The sequence below is a fragment of the Ranitomeya variabilis genome, chromosome 1 (genome assembly GCF_051348905.1).
Source record: "Ranitomeya variabilis isolate aRanVar5 chromosome 1, aRanVar5.hap1, whole genome shotgun sequence".
NCBI classification, from domain to species: domain Eukaryota; kingdom Metazoa; phylum Chordata; class Amphibia; order Anura; family Dendrobatidae; genus Ranitomeya; species Ranitomeya variabilis.
Genome location: NC_135232.1, coordinates 677,922,081 through 677,941,893, shown reverse-complemented (window position 1 = coordinate 677,941,893; position 19,813 = coordinate 677,922,081). Strand labels below are relative to the sequence as shown.

The following is a 19,813-nucleotide window of genomic DNA, read 5'->3' as shown; positions in this document are numbered from 1 at the left end:
TTACAGCCACTTACCTTGCTTCTATCTCCACTCCCTGATGATGTCTCATTTCAAAAAAGGAGACGTGGTGAAAAAAAAAGGGACAGTGGTGGCGGTGACTACAAATTTGAGGGGCGAGTACAAAAGCAGAGACTGTGGCGGTACCACTGAAGATGTAGGCAGCGGGCACAGAGGAAAAAGTGTAGTTGACATCACTTGTTTATCACCCCTCCTACACCAGGACATCATCAAGGAATGGCAGTGACAGAAGCTGTGATAAATGAACGCAGAGTCACCTCCTGATGACGTCCTGTTTCAGGGGGATGATTGAAGCTGCAGAGAAGTGACTACAGGGCCATCCTCCTGTGATGTCCCATTTGAGACTCCCCGCAAACAAAACATCACAGAAAATTGTAAAAAATGACAGCGATAGGGAGTAGCTGCATACGGAGAATGGTAGGGAGTTTCATAACAAAACAAATTACAAAAGCGGTTAAGGCTTACAGAGATATTTCTGAAAAACATTATAGGTATCAGACAACCCGTTAAGGCCTCCATACACATTAGATAAGTGTCTGATCTACACTGATTCTCTGGTTCACAGGAATGCCCGGCCGTGCACTCATGTTTACTCTATGAGAGAGCTGTTGCCAGACTTATCTGGCAATGGCTTATATCTAGGGAGAACCAAGGGATCGGCCGATGAAATTCAACATTTCGGACCCTTCTTTCTCACATCATCATCTGTCGAGGGGAAGAGTTCAGAGGGGCCCCAACAAATTACCATAGCTGTCAAACTCAAGGCCCGCCATGTCATTTTACGTGGCCCATGAAATCAGGACACAGAAGGATCAGCTCTCCCCTGTCCCCCGGACTGAGAGCCCATAAGAGCAGTGTATTCAAACCAAATACACTGTGTGCAGAATTATTACGCAAGTTGTATTTTAGAGGATTATTTTTATTATTGATCAACAACTATGTTCTCAATCACCCCAAAAGACTCATAAATATCAAAGCTTAATATTTTTGGAAGTTGGAGTGGGTTTTTTTTTTTTTTTTAGATTTGGCTATCTTAGGAGGATATCTGTTTGTGCAGGTAACTATTACTGTGCAGAATTATTAGGCAACTTAATAAAAACCTAATATATTCCCATCTCACTTGTTTATTTTCACCAGGTAAACCAATATTACTGCACAAAATTTAGAAATAAACATTTCTGACATGCAAAAACAAACCCCCAAAAAATTAGTGACCAATATAGCCACCTTTCTTTATGATGACATTCAACAGCCTTCCATCCATAGATTCTGTCAGTTGCTTGATCTGTTTACGATCAACATTGGGTGCAGCTGCCACCACAGCCTCCCAGACACTGTTCCGAGAGGTGGACTGTTTTCCCTCCCTGTAGATCTCACATTTTATGAGGGACCACAGGTTCTCTATGGGGTTCAGATCAGGTGAACAAGGGGGCGTCATTACTTTTTCTTCTTGGAGACCTTTTCTGGCCATCCACGCTGCGGAGTAGTTGGAGGCATGTGATGGAGCATTGTCCTGAATGAAAATCATGTTTTTCTTGAACGATACCGACTTCTTCCTGTACCACTGCTTGAATAAGTTGTCTTCCAGAAACTGGCAGTAGGTCTGGGAGTTGAGCTTCACTCCATCCTCAACCCGAAAAGGTCCCACAGGTTCATCTTTGCTGATACCAGCCCATACCAGTCCCCCACCTCCACCTTGCTGGCGTCTGAGTCGGAGTGGAGGTCTCTGCCCTTTACTGATCCATCCATCTGGCTCATCCATCTGGCCCATCAAGTCACTCTCATTTCATCAGTCCATAAAACCTTTTAAAAGTCAGTCTTAAGATATTTCTTGGCCCAGTCTTGACATTTTATCTTATGTTTCTTGTTGAAAGGTGGTCGTTTTTCAGCCTTCCTTACCTTGGCCATGTCCCTGAGTATCGCACATCTTGTGCTTTTTGTTACTCCAGTAACTTGGCAGCTCTGAAATATGGCAAAACTGGTGGCAAATGGCATCTTGGCAGCTTGACGCTTGATTTTCCTCAATTCATGGGCAGTTATTTTGCGCCTTTTTTGCCCAACACGCTTCGACCCTGTTGGCTATTTGCCATCAAATGCTTGATTGTTCGGTGATCACGCTTCAAAAGTTTGGCAATTTCAAGACTGCTGCATCCCTTTGCAAGACATCTCACAATTTTGGACATTTCAGAGCCCGTCAAATCTCTCTTCTGACCTATTTTGCCAAAGGAAAGGAAGTTGCCTATAATTAAGCACACCTTATACAGGGTTTTGATGTCATTAGACAACACCCCTCCTCATTACAGAAATGCACATCACCTGATTTACTTAATTGGTAGTTGGCTCTCAAGCCTGAACAGCTTGGAATAGGACAACATGTATACAAAGTATCATGTGATCAAAATACAACTTGCCTAATAATTTTGCACACAGTGTAGAAAAACAAAACGCCCAAGAATCACCGCTCTTTTTCCTTTTTGCGTTCTTCCTATTGGTGTGTGGGTCAGTGGTCGAAGCAGCAGCCTTTCATTTTTACAAGTAAGGTGTTGTGTCAGGTCACAACACAGGCAGGTGAGCACATACAAACCTTTGCTCACTGTGTCTTATGTTAATAGTAACACACTTGGAGCGCTGTTTCACTTTTTCTTTGGTCCGTGCATTGTGGAAGCGTTAGCCGGAGTTGAAAATCTAAGATGGCACCCATCCCATGTGGTCACGCCACCCCCTCTACTAAGTATTGGCAGCGTTCTGCGACGACACAACCAGTGCTTAGCAGAAGGGGTGAAGCCACCCTAATAAGCAGGAGACAGGTTTGAAACCGAGTGAAAACAGTCAGATAGCACTTTTGAGTGACTCCATCTTTGAATCAGAGCTGACGCAGCCAGTACTTAGCATAACGAGCAGTCCATCTTGGACTCTAAGGTCTGGGACAGCCCCATTGGTCCTACCACCCGGGGACAGCCCCCTTGGCCCTACCACCTGAGAACAGCCCCCTCGGCTCTACCACCCAGGGACAGCCCCCTCGGCCCTATTACCAGGGGACAGCCCCCTCGGCCCTATTACCAGGGGACAGCCCCCTCGGCCCTACTACCCGGGGACATCCCCCTCGGCCCTACTACCCAGGGACAGCCCCCTTTAGCCGTACTACCCGGGGACATCCCCCTTAGCCGTACTACCCGGGGACATCCCCCTTAGCCGTACAACCCGGGGACATCCCCCTTAGCCGTACAACCCGGGGACATCCCCCTTAGCCCTACTACCCGGGGACATCCCCCTTAGCCCTACTACCCGGGGACATCCCCCTTAGCCCTACTACCCGGGGACATTCCCCTTAGCCCTACTACCCAGGGACAGACAACTTAACCGTACTACCTGGGGACAGCCCCCTTAGCCATAGTACTCGGGGACAACACCCTTAGCCATAGTACCCGGGACAGCCGTCTTAGCCCTACTACCCAGGGACAGCCCGTTAGCCATACTACCAGGGAACAGTCGTCTTAAATATACTACCCGGGGACAGCGCTCTTATATCCCTACTATTCAAGGACAGCTCTCTTAGCCCTACTACCTAGGGAAAGCTCTCTACTAGCTCTATTACACAGGGACAGCTGTCTTACAGCCCCTGGCCAGTCCAGGCATTGCAGTCCATGCTTGTACCACGTTACACGAACGGCTCCATGAGCCTTTATAATTACAAACGAGCTATTGAAGGCAACCCCAATATGGATGTGGCCCTTGGTAAAAGTGAGTTTGACACCCCTGCATTAGACCATCAGCTGTTTCAAATGACTTTATCATATTGTGTATGGAGGCCTTTATTGGTCAATCCCAATATGGTAACATTTCTCACACTTGTATGAAAGATGAGACATTTGTATAGTGACAATCACTCACCTTTAGCACAGGAGCAGTGGCAGCGATGGCGGCAGCAGTAGCAGCAGCAATGGATGCAGTCTGGATGTCACTGGTCTCCCGATTAGTCTCAATCTTTTGACTTTTGCCAGCAATATCATGAAGCAACTGGACCGGAACTTGTTTGGTCACTGGGCCGCTCTGTGCTCTGCGGAAGTCAGAACAGCTGCCTTACACCCCGAGGTAACACCATGTAAAAGCTTCATTAACTAATGGGCACGATATCACGATATCACTTATCAACGCAGTAATAAGTACGAGTGAGATTAAATATGTAGTAACTGTCCAATATTATTTATTGGGGCTTTCCTATCAAGACTATCCCTTTCTTTATGGACAATCAGGATTTATAAAGCAAAGGGGTCTGAGGCTCTTTAGGCCTAGTCCTATTAGAAAGAGAGGACAGCGACTGTAAAGAGAGGTTTGTGATCTGGAGGACGTTCACATCAGCGGATCTGTGGGGTGTCAGCCACTTGTCAGATGGTGAGGACAATACCTTTAAACATTAAAAAGTTTCACCTATTCACAGGATAGGTGACAACTTTGTGGTCAGTGGAAGCCAAATAAAACATTTAGAAAGCTGAATAAAATTATACCTTCTCGGGATGAAGACATCGGATCACAGATATCAAGGTATCATTTTATTCAGCTTGCTATGACATACATGCCCATATAGACGGGTTAGGAGGGTCGATCCCACTGGCAGATGCCCTTTAAAGCCTCATTCTGGGGATCGCTGAGGGTCAGCACTGCAAGCCCATGGAGCGCTGATCACGGCACCGAATACTAATTGTGAAGCCAGATCTCAGTAATCAATGCTGGAGAAAGGATGAGCTGCCCAGGAGAATAGGAGTAACAGAACTTACAGAAAAAGTAGTCACCTGTACTCTGCCCGGGCTCTGCACACATACACTGCACTGAGCACCTACCTTTTATTTAATGCTGCCAATAAATTCTCCTTTTGACCTGTAGTGAAGTGTGAAATCTGCACATCCTTACCTGCATTTCAAAGAAAGGAACAATGGTTACATAGGTGAGTGACAGATGACCGAAAATGTATTAATAACTTGAGAAAGGAAGGGTCACCCAGGAGACCAATAGAAACGATCACCTGATATCACAAATATGCAGGCGTTATACAGGCATCCAGCAGTGGTCGCAGCTGGCCACTTACTTTTCTGTATGCTGCCCTCTAGTGGCTTCCTCATTGTGTTCTTCTCCTCTGCAGGGTCCTGAAAATGTTTCGTCACCAGAACCTTTTCAGCAATAAAAGCAAAAACGTCACACGGGGCCGGTACCATAAATAAGAAATGTATTATATCATATATGGTACTGTGCAAAAGTATTAGGCAGGTGTGGCCAAAAAAATGTTGCAAAGTAAGAAGGATTTCCAAAATAGAAGGGGTAATTGTTAATTTGTATTAACAAAATGCAAAGCGAATGAAAGAAAGAGAAATCTAAATCAAATTACTGTAATATTTGCTATGACCGATCAGTTCTTTTAAGGTACACTTGTGCAAAATCTGGGATTTTGGAGGATTGTCAGGTGTATGAGTAACTATACCAAGCAGGTTATAATGATCATCATTTTCATACGTAGATTGAAAGACTGATCGTTAACAGAAACAATCAGATGTGTAGGAGGCTTAGAACTGGGTGTGGAACAGCCAAACTCCGCTTCAAACTTCAGGCTGTGGAAGACAGTTATGTCACAGACGGAGTGCACACAGGGTAGTTATACTGCATCAGCAAGGTCTCTCCCAGACAAACATTTAGAGAAGACTGGGGTTTGCAGATGCGCTGTTCAGGCTCTTTAGAAGCAGCAGCAAAAAAATGGACAATGCTGAGGACCACTGATGTAGTGGTCGACAAGGAAACTTAGTGCACCAGGGAAAGACACATCATGTTATTTTGCTTCTAAATAGGAAGATGTCCAGCAGTGCCATCATCTCATAACTGACAGGAACAGTAACACCCAGCTACATCCATCTACAATTCATAGAAGTGTGGCCAGAAGTTGCCTTCATGGAAAAAATTCTGGCCAAAAGGCCATATTTAGGAGATGGAGGTCTATACAAAAGTACTCAACTATGTACAAAAGCATAAAAATGGAGTGCAGAAAAATGCCAGCTGGTGCTGTGGATTGATTAGTAAAAATGTGAAATATTTGGCTGTCCAAAGGGCTGGAGTGAGGCACAATAATGAGGGTCTGCAGGCAACAGTGAGCCATAATGGAGGGTCCTGCAAGTTTGGGGCTGCTTTTCAGCAAATGCAGTTGGGAATTTACTTAGGATTAATGCTGTCCTCAATGCTGAAAAATACAGTCAGATATTTATCCATCATACAATAACATCAGGGAAACGTCTGATTGGCTCCACATTTATTCTGCAGCAGTACAACGACCCCAAACGTTCAGAACTATCTTCAGTGTAAAGAAGAACAAGGAATCCTGGAAGTGATGACATGGCCCCCACACAGCCCTGGTTTCATCATCTCCATCCAGTCTATCTGGGAATACATGAACGATTTGCACAAGTGACATCCACAGAAGACCTGTGGTTACTTCTCCAAGATGTTTGGAACAACCTCCCTGCCTGCCGAGAGCTTCCAAAAAGTATGCGAGAGTACCTAGAAGAACTGATGAAGGCAAGGGGCGTCACACTAATATTGCTCATTTACTTTGTATTTTGTTAAATGCTAAAAATAAACCAGTGACACTTCGTTTTAGGAAAGCTTCTTACTCTGTAGAATTTTCCACATCTGTCTTTGCAGAGTTCTGTACTATGTATACCTAGCATGGAAACGTAGCACCATACTCTGGCTCGAGGTTACAAAATGAACACAACACATGCACCAAACCATCTGCAGACTCAGGAATACTGATGCTGCCACTAACTAGCAGTCTCACCTCTTTGTTCAATCCTTTTGTCACACCATCGCCGCCACAGCTAAGCCATGTGCTGCCCAATCCCCCCAACCGCATATATGGGCATGTAGGTCTTAGATGACGTAAATGTGTGGATGAACTTATATTTCAGAGATCTGTATATCCATATGTGCAGTTTGGGGAGGTTGATCTTACAGATTATCTTTAATAGCTAAGCCAGCCCCCTCCTCTGTCACGGCGGATGCATAGAGAGAGACATTTGGCTTAGCTACTAAAATGAATCATTTTTAAAATGGTTTCTCTCTTATTGATTCAGAAGGATAAAATTGACCAAATCGGTCCTTAAAGGAACTGTCTACCCCCTAAGGAAATAATCAGCAAGCTGTGCAGCTTGCCAAATCCTTCTGTTGTGCAAGGTTGAGATTGGGCTTGATTTTCCGGGTTCTAACAGTTGTCACGAGGCTGCAGCAGGTTCAGCCGCTTCTCTTAATGCATCTTAGTAAATCAAGTCAGCGTTGTACAAGGCCTAAGGCTGCATTTACACAGGACGATTATTGGGAAATGGAGAACCGATCACCAGGGGAAGAAGCAAACTGGGGTAAGGTTATTTCGAAGGTTGCGTTACAAAAAAAACAAAAAAACAATAATCTCATAATTTTTTGCAGAACATTGTTTGGTTTAAACAGGAGATGTGCTGCTGATAACATGTTATTTTACGAGCGCAGGATAAGTGTAAGGCTATGAAACGTCCACTAATGAACAGACATGCAGCCAGTGGTTTAACGAGTAATAAAAATGCACACTAAGGCTGTGTGCACACAACGCAGATTTGGTGCAGATTTTCTAGATAAACCTCAAGCAAAACCTGATGCCAGCAAAGTGAATGAGAAACCTGAAGCATCATGCACACGTTAAAGGGAACCTGTCCCCCCCCCCCACCCCCCCCAGGCATTTTTAACTAAAAGAGCCAGCTTGTGCAGCAGTAATGCTGCATTCTGACAAGGTGGCTCTTTTAGTGAGACAGGTTCCCTTTAAGTATTTTTGACTTGCAGACTTGGTTCACAAAATAATCTGTAAGACGTCATTTCTCTGTGTTTTTGCCCTGCGTTTTTCACCACTGACCTCACTCAAATCAGTCAAAAAAATGCACCAAAAGTGAATAAAAAAGGCACTTTTTTAAGCTGCGTTTTTCTTGCTAAGAGATGCAGATATTTTATGCAACATGTGCACATACCCTAAGACTACGTTACTGAGCGCTACAAGAGCTGTCAGCCCACATCTAGTACCCGAGAGATGTATCATTTACGTACAAAACTCAGTTTGCAAAAGTAATAATAAATATAATCAGCATGAAAAACAACATGAAAAACTAAATGCATTTTCATCCATAACTATACAAGTGACTGTTCCTTCTTACCTTTTGTGCCGTACAATCAGTTTTCTGTACTGCGGAACCATTAATCGTATCTAGAAAGTGAAACAAATGAATATTTAACTCTATTCTATCCACGGCATATATTTATTATTGTCATGTTTACTTATATAGCACCATCATATTCCACAGCGCTTTACAGACATTATCATCGCTGTGCCCGATGGGGCTCACAATCTGCACTCCCTATCAGTTTGTCTTTGGGGTGTGGGAGGAAACCGGAGAACCTGGAGGAAACCCACGGAAACACAGGGAGAACATACAAACTCCTTACAGATGTGAAGCAGAGAGGGTTACATTTAGATTTTTTTTGCCGCAATATTTGCATTCAGATGCAGATATAAGTTATGTGTATAAACTCTGCATATTCTGAACTTTCATGTGTAAGAAAGCTCTTCTAAGGTCCAAATTTCAACCAAAATGCCCCCCCCCAAAAAAAATGAACAAAAAGAAAACGTCTAAAACGCTGTGATGTAAGATGACATGAAGGCACTGCGAGTCCAATGCGCTGGGTGGTCCCTCTAACAATTTTGAAATCTTGGGGGGGGGTAAAGTAAAAATTCACTTTTTATTTGTTATTTTTGATAAATCAAGCACGAAAGCCTTTATCTTCTTTTCTCTATGTGGATCCATTTCCATGCACACACAGTACACAGATAAGTAACGAGAATCGTGTCATTCACAATTTAGCCACAAGGTGGCACCATTATTCTGTCATAAACAGACCAGCTATAGACTCTGTGGCTGAAACAACCCCTATAATCACAAAACTGCTGAACACAGCAGTCAGGGGGCTCCTCAAATGAGTTGTCTATTAGTGAGGAGCCCATGGGGACATCTTTTTCCAAGATGGAGTTGAAGAGATGAGACCCCCACATTTGTGGCTATTACATATGGTTGTCTTAGTTTTATACATCATATAAATGAATGCAGAGATCAGATTCCTAAAGACCGATCTCGCGGACTGTAGCTGTGGTGGGTGGGGGTGTACTTTCTAAAGACGCATATATATATCTAGTACATCATTTCTCAGCATGGAAAACACCAGGGTGTAGTGACTACATGTGCTCTAGGGTTATTCCCAAAATATTAGATCGGTCGGGGTTCCAACCTCATCAGTTGGCCATGGGAAAGGAGGGACTGGCGGCAGCCCAGGAGGTCGGACCCTCCACCGATCCGCACGGCGCGGCTTATTCTAGTAGATAGGCGATGGCGTTAAATGTTGACGATATCCCTTTAGAGGGAATCTGACAAAGTTTTCCACTTTAAGAAATGTGAACAAAAAAAATGACTAAATTAGATAGTACTCACTCTCCCCGATCCTCACCGCTGCAGCCAATCACTGAACTCTGCTACGCTACACAGCACGAGCTGCGGAGTTCTAGGAAGAGCCATTGGGTTTGTCACCCCGATTTCTGCATGGACCCGTAGTACTATGGCGGCTGCAGGTGATAACCCGTGCAGAAACGTTACCTGTGCCAGGCGCCAACTTACCATCCATCAGGGTGAAGGTGACGGCGGGATACTTGTTAGCAGGTAGAGCCGGGGGGACACGAGAAGGGTCTCGCTTCTTAAAGGCAAAATCTGGGAGGATAAGAGCTGGGGCGTCTTGCACCCTCCTGCCATTGCTGTCCTGGCATATAATGGCATTACCAGATGCCACCTGACTGTGCTCCATCATAGACACCCCTGAATAATGGGAGCCTGGGTGCAGGGGACTGATGTCACCTGCTGCCAGCCTGCTGCCCACCTTCCTCTGTGAGGAGGACATATGGAGGCTGGTGGAGCGAATGAGGACCTCACTGGCAGTGCTGCTCGCTGCAGAATCCAGGCTGATATTATCCGAGGCTTCTTCCCCCATTCCTCTCAGGCCGTTACCCGGTCACTAGGCTGCACAAAGCATAACAGGAGGAATCAAATGAGAGCGGGCAGAGCATTCTGCTTTATCGCGGAAAGTGTCGCCGGTGCTGTAAAGAACACTATTGCCGGCGGCCATCTTTTCAAAGCCCGACTTATAATTGGAAGTGCGCAAAATATCTCTGACAAAATGGCTTCCACAAAAAGAGACAAAAGGGTTTTGCAGCGCGGCCTCTAGCCTGTTGCTAGGTTCCTATGTCTAGTAACGGTTGGAATGTCCGCGCGATACAGTGTCCCGTGCGGAAACAGGAGCACTCTGCTTATAGTTCCGGAGCAATGATTTTATAGCATAAAAGGTTTCTGAATGGAAGCACCATATGCTGGATTGCTTACAGTCACCCAAGTATTAACCCCGTCATGACCTTGCGATTTTCCATTTTTGATCTATTGTTTCTTGATCCCCTTCTTCCCAGAGCCATAACTTTTGTATTTTTTCGTCAATATGGCTGTATGATGGCTTGTTTTTTGCGGGACGAGATTTACTTTTGAATGACATGATTGATATTACTATATACTGTACTGGAAAAATGGGGAAAAAATCCAAGTGTGGTGAAATCGCAAAAAAAAGTGAAATTTTGCAATTATTTTTCTTTATTTACTGTGTTCAATATATGGTAAATCTGACCAGCCATTATTCTCCAGGTCATTACGAGTTTGCAGACACCAAACATGCCTAGGTTCTGTATATTTAAGTGGTAAAAAGAAATCCAAATTTTGTAAGAAAAAAAAATGTTGCTTATGTCGCCATTTTCCGAGCTGACGTTTTATTGATACCATTTTGGTGCAGATATCATGTTTTGATCAACTGTTATTGCATTTTATTTCAATATTGCAGCCAAAAAAAATTTACTCTGGCATTTTCATTTTTTTCTCGTTACGCCATTTGCTGATCAGATTAATTCTTTTTATATTGATACATCGGGCGATTCTGAACATGGCAAAACCAAATATGTGTATTTTTTAGAATTGTTTTATTTTCTATGCGGCAAAAGGGAGGCGATTTGAACGTGTTTTTTTTTTTTTTCACACTTTTGATTGACTTCAATTGTCTCCTTAGGAGACTTGAAGCTGTGATAGTCCAATCACCTGTTCATCAGCACTGCTACATATAGCAAAAATAATGATCTATGAACGCCGGCCTGGAGCCGGTATTCACAGGAGATTTACAATGACAGGCACGATGGTCTTTTGCAGATCCCTGGCTGCTATGACAACCCATCAGCGCCTTGTGATCATGTGACAGGGGTGCTCCCGGCAGGCGTGGTATCCTGCTGTCAGTGATTGACAGCGGAATTTAACAGGGTAACAGCAGAAAGTGTAGCATCTATCTACCACACTTGATTTGAGGGACAAGCATCTATACAGCCATACCACTACTTGTAAAAGTCTGCTCACAGGTTCCCTTGAAGGGTCCTAGATCGCCAAGAACGGTGCCATTGACTTACACCACCGCCAACCTTCCTGCCTCTGGACCCACAGTGCTTGTAGGGATCTCACTCCCAGTCCGTTCCATTCCGGATCCTCATATTTTCTTCTTTTCTCCAGTGGAGCCGCTGTGTCCATCCTGGACATTGTTCTCCTCTCCTTCCATTGCCCTCCACTTGAAAGTGAGGTTTGATAAAGGCCCATCAAGGGGTCGAAACGTTACCTCAACAATTGATTAAATCGCTGTGGTGTTCCCTATTAAAAATTTCATGCTTATGACGCAAATTCATATTCTTAGTGCGGTTGTTTTCTTCAATATTGACTTACAGGAGAGCAGAACGTAGCATGTTAAACTGCCCAAGAGTGTTAGTTACTAGAGGGGTGTTCTGACGCCTCTCTCTACCACCTGATCCAATATTGGTCGTAGGAAGATGTTGCTGTGAGCGAGTGGGACAGTTGCAGAGGCATTCATCTGACAACCTTGCCCTACTAATGGGACCACTTATTAAGTAGATAAGACCAGCTGGGCAGTGGATGGTTGCTTCACAAGTCATCTCACCTTTTTACAGTAACATCTCTCCATGCCCTTTAAGGGATTTTCCATTTTCAGAAGACCCCTCTTCCCCACCCTAGTTTGTTTTAAAAACAAAATGGCTAACTCACCTTCCTGAGGTCCAGCGCAGAGCTCCAATACAGATCCTGATGTATGTTATTGTCTGCAGATAGTCAATGAGCTGAGAGGCTCATACCGTGAACCCATGGAGAGCGGCGGAACTCAGTGATAGCCTGTCAACAGCACTGCAGCCAATCAGCAGTGCAGACAATAACAGACAACGGGAGCAGCAGTGGAAAATGAGTACTGGACTCGGGGAAGGTGAGTGCAGCCGGATTGTCTCAAACTGAAAAACCTCTTTAACCCCTTTACGCCCAAGGGTGGTTTGCATGTTAATGACCAGGCCAATTTTTACAATTCTGACCACTGTCCGTTTCTGAGGTAATAACTCTGGAACGCTTCCATAGATCCCAGTGATTCTGACACTGTTTTCTCGTGACATATTGTGCTTCATCTTAGTCGTAACATTTCTTTGATATGACGTGTGATTATTTGTGAAAAAAACGGAAATTTGGCGAAAATTTTGAACGTTTCGCAATTTTCCAACTTTAAATTTTCATGCCCTTAAATCACAGAGATATGTCACACAAAATACTTAATATGTAACATTTCCCACATGTCTACTTTACATCAGCACAACTTTGGAACCAAAAAATGTTTTTGTTAGGAAGTTGTAAGAGTTAAAAGTTAAACAGCGATTTCTCATTTTTACAACACCATTTGTTTTTAGGGATCACCTCACATTTGAAGTCACTTTGAGGGGTCTATATGATAGAAAATGCCCAAAAGTGACACAATACTAAAAACTGCACCCCTCAAGGTGCTCAAAACCACATTCAAGAAGTTTATTAACCCTTCAGGTGCTTCACAGGAATTTTTGGAATGTTTAAAAAAAAAATGAACATTTAACTTTTTTTCACCAAAATATTTAATTCACACAATTTTTTTTATATTTTACCAAGGGTAACAGGAGAAATTGGACCCCAAAAGTTGTTGTGCAATTTGTCCTGAGTACGCCGATACCCCATATGTGGGGGTAAACCTCTGTTTGGGCACATGGCAGAGCTCGGAAGGGAAGGAGCGCCAGATTTTACTGTTATGGTTTGCAGGTGCCATGACCAACTGGGAGATTCCCCGCTGTTCCCCGGCGCCGGGTGCTGAACATGACTCTCCTCATTCTTCCCTGCTCTGCCGGTGATTGTGGTTTCCTCCCTATTTTTGATAACCAGCCAGACAAGACTCACAACTGGGGGCTGCAACCCTCAGCTGTCAGCTTCAGCAAGGTTGGATATCAAGAATAGAGGGGTCCCCACGCCGATCCGAAGGCAGAGGGGCTGTCAGCCCTCTGCCTGCTCGCGGAATGCTGCGATCGTGTTCGATCGCAGCATTCTGGGGGTTAAAGTGCCTGGAGCAGTCAGTGACCACTCCTGGCACCTAGTGCTGGGTGTCAGCTGTGAGAATCAGCTGACACCTGGCCGCGATAGGCCGTACACCCCCCCCCCCCATGTGTGCGGCCAATCGTTATGACGTACTAACCCGTCCATGGTCAAACAAGTCCAGGTCACATGGACGGGATAGTATGTCGGATGTCAGAGAGCGGTTAGTCCCTAACTACCTTGAACCCCCTAAAGAAGTACGCATTTTATTTATTTTCTTATGACACCAGCATTTTTTGGTAGAAAAGATAGCAATGCAAACAATGGGTGACCGTGTAATACATGGCAGGACTGAACGGACCCTAAAAGAATGGATACAGACACTTCATTTTACATTGACATAATCATTTTGAAACCAGTTTCCGTGAATGTTGCTCCCGCCACAGGAGGTGTCGTATACTTTTCCTCCGATTGTCCCACTCCTGGTTTCGGCTTACACATACTGATGTAAAACACTGATAGCGTGACCGTGGTCTTGCTGCTGTGATCAGAGCTAGTTCTGAATGCAGCAGTTTAACCTCTTAGGTGTCAATGTCCCTTATGACCGCAGTTGGGAATTGGGGAAGGTGTCCGTTGCAATGCTCATCGGCCTCAACCTTCTCCCGATCCTCTGCAAACATAGTGCGGTGCCAAAGGCATTGTCATGGTGCCGAAGGACCTCCTAAAGACCCCTATACCTGTTTGGTCTAGCTTGTGACTGGACAGGTAATATACATCCAGTATAGTATTGTACCAGTAACAGGTCCCTTAGGGCAATTAATAAAAAAAAAAAAGTATACATTATAAAAAAGGTTCATATCACCCCCGCCTGTCCCCTTTTCTCGACACATAGTTTTAAAAAAATGTTTTAGATTCTAACATATTTGATATTGCCTCTCAAACAATTGAATAAAAAGATCAGAACGTCATATGGACCCAAAAATTGTACCGATAAACACTACAACTGGTACCACAAAAACTCAAGTCCTGGTACAGCAGCCTCTAAGGATAGCTCATGGAAGAGAAGAATATAGATCACTAGGAACTTAAAGATCAACGTGTTTGTTCCTGCCGGAAGGTTAATGGTGATGCACTAAGGCGTCCTGGGAACCGGTGGTAAATGTGTGTGACGTTTCATGGTAGAACATTCTACGGGAACATGAAAGTGATTAAAGAATTGTAACAAGGAAAGTGGATCGAAGCGATAGCACGAGTGACGTTACATGGAGACTTGCTGTTTTATCTCGCGTTATACTGAGCCGACGTCTTTATAAGTGACGAATCAGCTGCGGAGAAATCACTGTCGCCCCGCCCACGTGCTCCTCCTGTGAGGCTGAGAAGCGGAGAGGAGATCACTGCACTCAGGGAGGGAGGAGGTCAGTGATTGCCGGGGAGGTATATCACTGCTCGGTAATATTGGGGGGTGCGGGCCGCGCTGTGATGCCCCCATAGTCTGAGTGCTGTGTCCTTGTCGCATGTGGCTTATAGGTCACGTGGTCCCTGGCTCTATCAGCCTGTGCCGTGCACTGCAGGACCATTCATAGCCGGCAGTGTGACCTCTTCTCGGTGGGCTCCATCAATTGATGAGCTGCAGTACCAGTAAGGGCCACCACTGTGTGTGGCGCTGTGTACTGGTCAGTAGTTAGGTGGTGCTTGCTGGATCATGGCGGCTACCTTGTCTGATCTGCAGGAGTCGGACCACACTGATTAATGATTAATAGCCTAACCATAAGGAGTTGTCTGCAGGTTCCTTTTTAAAGGGCTATTCCATACTGATCGCTGAGGGGTTGTCACTGAGAAAAGGGGCTCTGGATCCTGGGATCTGCTGAGTGCAGTCTTGAATGAAGTGGAGGGGCTCCTGCTCTATCTCCGCAGGCGCAGCTCCACTCCAGTCAGACATTTAGGACATATCCTGCAGAGTTCCCATACATGTTTGTGATGGGAACACCCCTTTAATGTAGGTGTTGACTTGTAGTAAGATGCAAACATTGTATAACTCTATGGCACTATTCACGCCTCCAAATCTTATCAAAGGGTCACAGTGTCCCTTCATGGTGGTAGGGGTCGCTCGTTATCTTGCCTATGAGCATCTAAAGGTACCTTCACACGAAACGACTTTACAACGAGAACGACAACGATCCGATCGCTGCAGCGTCGCTGTTTACATCGCTGTAGAGATGTCAAACACAGCAGCTCCAGAACGACGCAGGAGCGATCCTGTGATGTAGCGGTGACGCACTTATTGTTCTCGCTGGTTGTTCGCTCCATGTTTAACATCGCTGGCATCGTTGCTTTTGCTTTCAAACACAATGATACACGCCGACCTGACGACCAAATAAAGTTCTGGACTTTAATCAACGACCAGCGATATCACAGCAGGATCCAGATCGCTGCTGCTTGTCAAACACAACGATATCGCTATCCAGGGCGCTGCAACGTCACGGATCATTGTCGTTTCGTGTGAAGGTACCTTTAGCTAGGAATGACCTTGGTGTCACATTCAGGGTCACACATGTAAATGACCGGCGTGGGAGACCAGCCCTTTAACCACACACCAGTGACATTTATCCATCCAGGAGGGTTTTCTCACCCCCCTCATATTTTGCATTTAACCCTTAAGGTACCTTCACACTGAACAACTTAACAACGATATCGCTAGCGATCCGTGACGTTGCAGCGTCCCGGATAGCGATATCGTTGTGTTTGACACGCAGCAGCGATCAGGATCCTGCTGTGACATCGTTGGTCGGAGCTAGAAGGCCAGCACCTTATTTCGTCGCTGGATCACCCGCTGACATCGCTGAGTCGGCGTGTGTGACGCCGATTCAGCGATGTCTTCACTGGTAACCAGGGTAAACATCGGGTTACTAAGCGCAGGGCTGCACTTAGTAACCCGATATTTACCCTGGTTACCAGTGTAAATGTAAAAAAAAAAAAAAACACTACATACTTACATTCCGGTGTCTGTCGGGTCCCCCGACGTCCGCTTCCCTGCACTGTCAGTGCCGGCCGTAAAGCAGGGCACGGCGGTGACGTCACCGCTCTGCTTTGCGGCCGGCGCTTACACAGTGCAGGGAAGCGGACGCCGGGGGACCCGACAGACACCGGAATGTAAGTATGTAGTGTTTTTTTTTTTTTTTTTACATTTACACTGGTAACCAGGGTAAACATCGGGTTACTAAGCGCGGCCCTGCGCTTAGTAACCCGATGTTTACCCTGGTTATCCGGGGACTTCGGCATCGTTGGTCGCTGGAGAGCTGTCTGTGTGACAGCTCTCCAGCGACCACACAGCGACGCTGCAGCAATCGGCATCGTTGTCTAGATCACTGCAGCGTCGCTAAATGTGACGGGACCTTTAGATGCATTTTTGTTGCTTGCAACATTTAGTCTGGGGATATCTGATTTCTTGTCTTGTATTTCCAGGCGACTGATTTATAAAATCTAAGAGACATGGCAGCTCAAATCTCAGAATCGGATCAAATCAAACAGGTAAATCTGCTCATTAAACACCTTCCATCTGATTAAAGGGGATGTCCACTACTTAGATGGACCCTCACCAGTCATACTCCTGACCTAACACCCGGCACCTTCATGGATCAGCTGGTACAAGCTATGGCCGGATGTGAAGTGTGAGGATTAGACGAGCACCACTCCTTCACAATGTGTATTGGCCATTGCTGGGTACAGCTGATGAGAGAATAGTAGCTGATACGCAGCAGCCACTAAACACTGTACTGGGGTGTGCTGTTCTCCTTACACAGTTTATATCCAGCCGGTGGTATCGATGAATTGAGCATCGGAGACCGACCGTCCCTTTAAACAGGATTGTCTTTTTATTTAGCCTCCCCTTATTGTTGTATAAGTCTGTACATGGCCTCCATTCCAGACTGGTATAAGTCAACTAAAAATTATGTGGATCGCAGCTGCTGGCACCCAGAGCTCCACGTTTGCAAAAGTCCTTAGTCTTTTGCAAACGTGGATGAGATTTTACCGGAGGAGTCTGGAACATTCATCTCATAATTTATGGTCATGTTGTGTCAATTCTGGCAGAAATGCTCTCCTGATTAGTACGGTTCTGATCTGTTGTTTGGATAACTTGAAAGATGCGCCAAACTTCTTAAGACACGTGCACCCCTTCATAAGTTAGCTGTATCATACTCCTGTGGACTTTTGATGAAGGCGGGTATATAAAACGCCAGTCTTGACAAATTTACGCCCATTGTGGGCAGTTCCCTTGCTACACTGCCAAAGGGGAAATAGAGGATTAGACGGTGCCTATAGGAATTCATTTACAAGCTGGGTTCTCCCAGATGAGCTGTACCCTGCTCGCTTCTGTCACTGTACTACATGGGAATGACCTCAGGAAAGCCCCCGATGTTACTATCTCCTCAAGAACATTTGGGAAGGGTTCTTTATTTCACTTTATGTGCATATGACTGGTTGAAGTCAAACTTTGACACTTTTTTCTTTTTCTTCGCAGTTTAAAGAATTTCTTGGGACTTATAATAAACTGACAGAAAACTGCTTCCTGGACTGTGTGAAGGATTTTACTACACGGGAGGTTAAGCCTGAAGAGGTAGGTCTGCATCCTTCACATAGATGATGTAGGCTGTTCAGTACTTATATATGTCATAGAAGCAATAGACGGGATCTTTTGGAGCATCTATAGTGACTTGTATCCTGCAGTTTACTTTTTCAATCTTCAGTTGCCCCTGAGCTGGTGGAGACTAGCTGCTGTGATGTATCCCATACACGGCGTGCACAGACATGAGGAATTCCTGCCCTCTTACCTGTACATAGCACATATTCAGCAAGAAGTGTAGCTGTGCTTTCAGTACTGGAATGAGATAGAACACAAACAGGAAAGCTGCATGGGTCTGCTATAGATATTGTAATGAGGCTCTGTCAGTGGTCATCTGGCAGCTCTAAGAATGGCTACCAAGGACAGGCTTGCCGGATCCCTAGAGTTATCTTGGCCTTCACCCTTTTACCTCTGTACAGGTATCTGCTCCTACATGGGGGGGCCACGCTGTCAGTTGTTCGATGGTTCAGGTTTTCAGGAGGGGTTGGGTTGCTTGGTCAAAACCCTGCGGGTAGACAAGGTATCAAATTAGAAGATGCAAGAGTAGTCCGTAAACAGGCCAAGGTCAGAACAGGAAGCCAATAGTCAAGAGTAGCTGAGAACCTTCAGCAAACCAGAGAACAAGGCTATACCTGGCAGCTCCCAGCAGTAAGCTGGTAGCTTTAGTAGGGTGTGGTGCTGTCCATTTGGCCAAAGCAGGGAGCTGTTTATTACATACTTACCAGACTGGACAGCATTACAGGTCCCAACCACCCTAATCATAGTGGCTGGACAGAACCTGCACTGCCCAGAGCTTCAGGTCACGATGTTTCCTCCGTTAAACGCCATCTGCAGAATGAATATGGCGGCGAGTTATTGTGACATACTACAAATTTTCCTATAATTACTGGTACTTTTAATTGTTGAAACTGCAACCATTTTACCCACAACTTGTCCATGTTTGCGCAGCTGCTTCATTATAAAAAGAATACCACATGCTTGTGGAAAGTAAAGTAGTCCTTACCCCTTAAGTTTCGCCAATATTGACGCTTCACAACTTGTGCCATTACTAACTTACGCTCTTCTTTCTACTGTTAGGTTACTTGCTCAGAGCACTGTCTACAGAAGTATCTGAAAATGACACAGAGGATATCCATGAGATTTCAGGAGTATCACATACAACAGAACGAGGCCTTGGCCGCAAAAGCAGGACTCATTGGTCAGCCACGATAAGAGTTGAGATCGCACATAGAGGTCCTATCAGTCCAGCCAACAACATGCTGTGCTGGCCAAAAAAGAAAGCTCTGAAGACAGGTTGTTCCTGTCTATTAGCAGAGCCCCATCTGCTGAAGAATGGCTAACATCAGAAGAAGACTAGTCATGGGAGGCAATCCTGGATTGTGCTTCCTAACTTGTGTCCTCTATAAGGCTACGTTCACATTTGCGTTGTGCGCCGCAGCGTCGGCGCCGCAGCGCACAACGCAAACAAAAACGCGGCAAAACGCACGCTAAAACGCTGCGTTTTGCGCCGCATGCGTCGTTTTTGGCCGAAAGTTGGACGCAAAAAAAATGCAACTTGATGCGTTTCTTGCGTCCAACGCTTGCGGCCATGCGGCGCAAAACGCAGCACAACGCA

At 45.3% G+C, this 19,813-nt stretch overlaps 2 protein-coding genes across 6 annotated transcripts in view; one reads left to right on the top strand and one right to left on the bottom strand.

Annotated features, from left to right (window-relative positions):
• KIAA0586 (KIAA0586 ortholog) overlaps positions 1-10,174 on the bottom strand; it is a 190,386-nt gene extending 180,212 nt beyond the window's left edge. For both annotated transcript variants that reach the window (XM_077265055.1, XM_077265065.1), the window contains exons 1-5: positions 9,741-10,174; positions 8,232-8,281; positions 5,102-5,183; positions 4,857-4,926; positions 3,910-4,075 (exon numbers count right to left, since the gene is read on the bottom strand). In XM_077265055.1, coding sequence (XP_077121170.1) covers positions 3,910-4,075; positions 4,857-4,926; positions 5,102-5,183; positions 8,232-8,281; positions 9,741-10,107 — 735 coding nt within the window. In that variant the 5' untranslated portion in view covers positions 10,108-10,174. The remainder of the gene's footprint in view (positions 1-3,909; positions 4,076-4,856; positions 4,927-5,101; positions 5,184-8,231; positions 8,282-9,740) is intronic.
• On the top strand, positions 7,330-19,605 carry TIMM9 (translocase of inner mitochondrial membrane 9). 4 transcript variants are annotated; one of them, XM_077265086.1, is made up of 4 exons: positions 7,330-7,412; positions 17,040-17,105; positions 18,097-18,192; positions 19,276-19,550. In XM_077265086.1, exons 2-4 carry the CDS (start codon positions 17,067-17,069, stop codon positions 19,408-19,410), a joined length of 270 nt encoding a protein of 89 aa, XP_077121201.1. In that variant the 5' UTR covers positions 7,330-7,412; positions 17,040-17,066; the 3' UTR covers positions 19,411-19,550. The 4 variants fall into 4 exon arrangements, with proteins under 4 accessions (XP_077121201.1, XP_077121194.1, XP_077121212.1 ...); XM_077265079.1 differs by lacking the exon at positions 7,330-7,412 and adding an exon at positions 14,858-14,992 and having other exon boundaries at positions 19,276-19,605; XM_077265097.1 differs by lacking the exon at positions 7,330-7,412 and adding an exon at positions 14,983-15,011.
• The last annotated feature ends 208 nt before the right edge of the window (positions 19,606-19,813 follow it).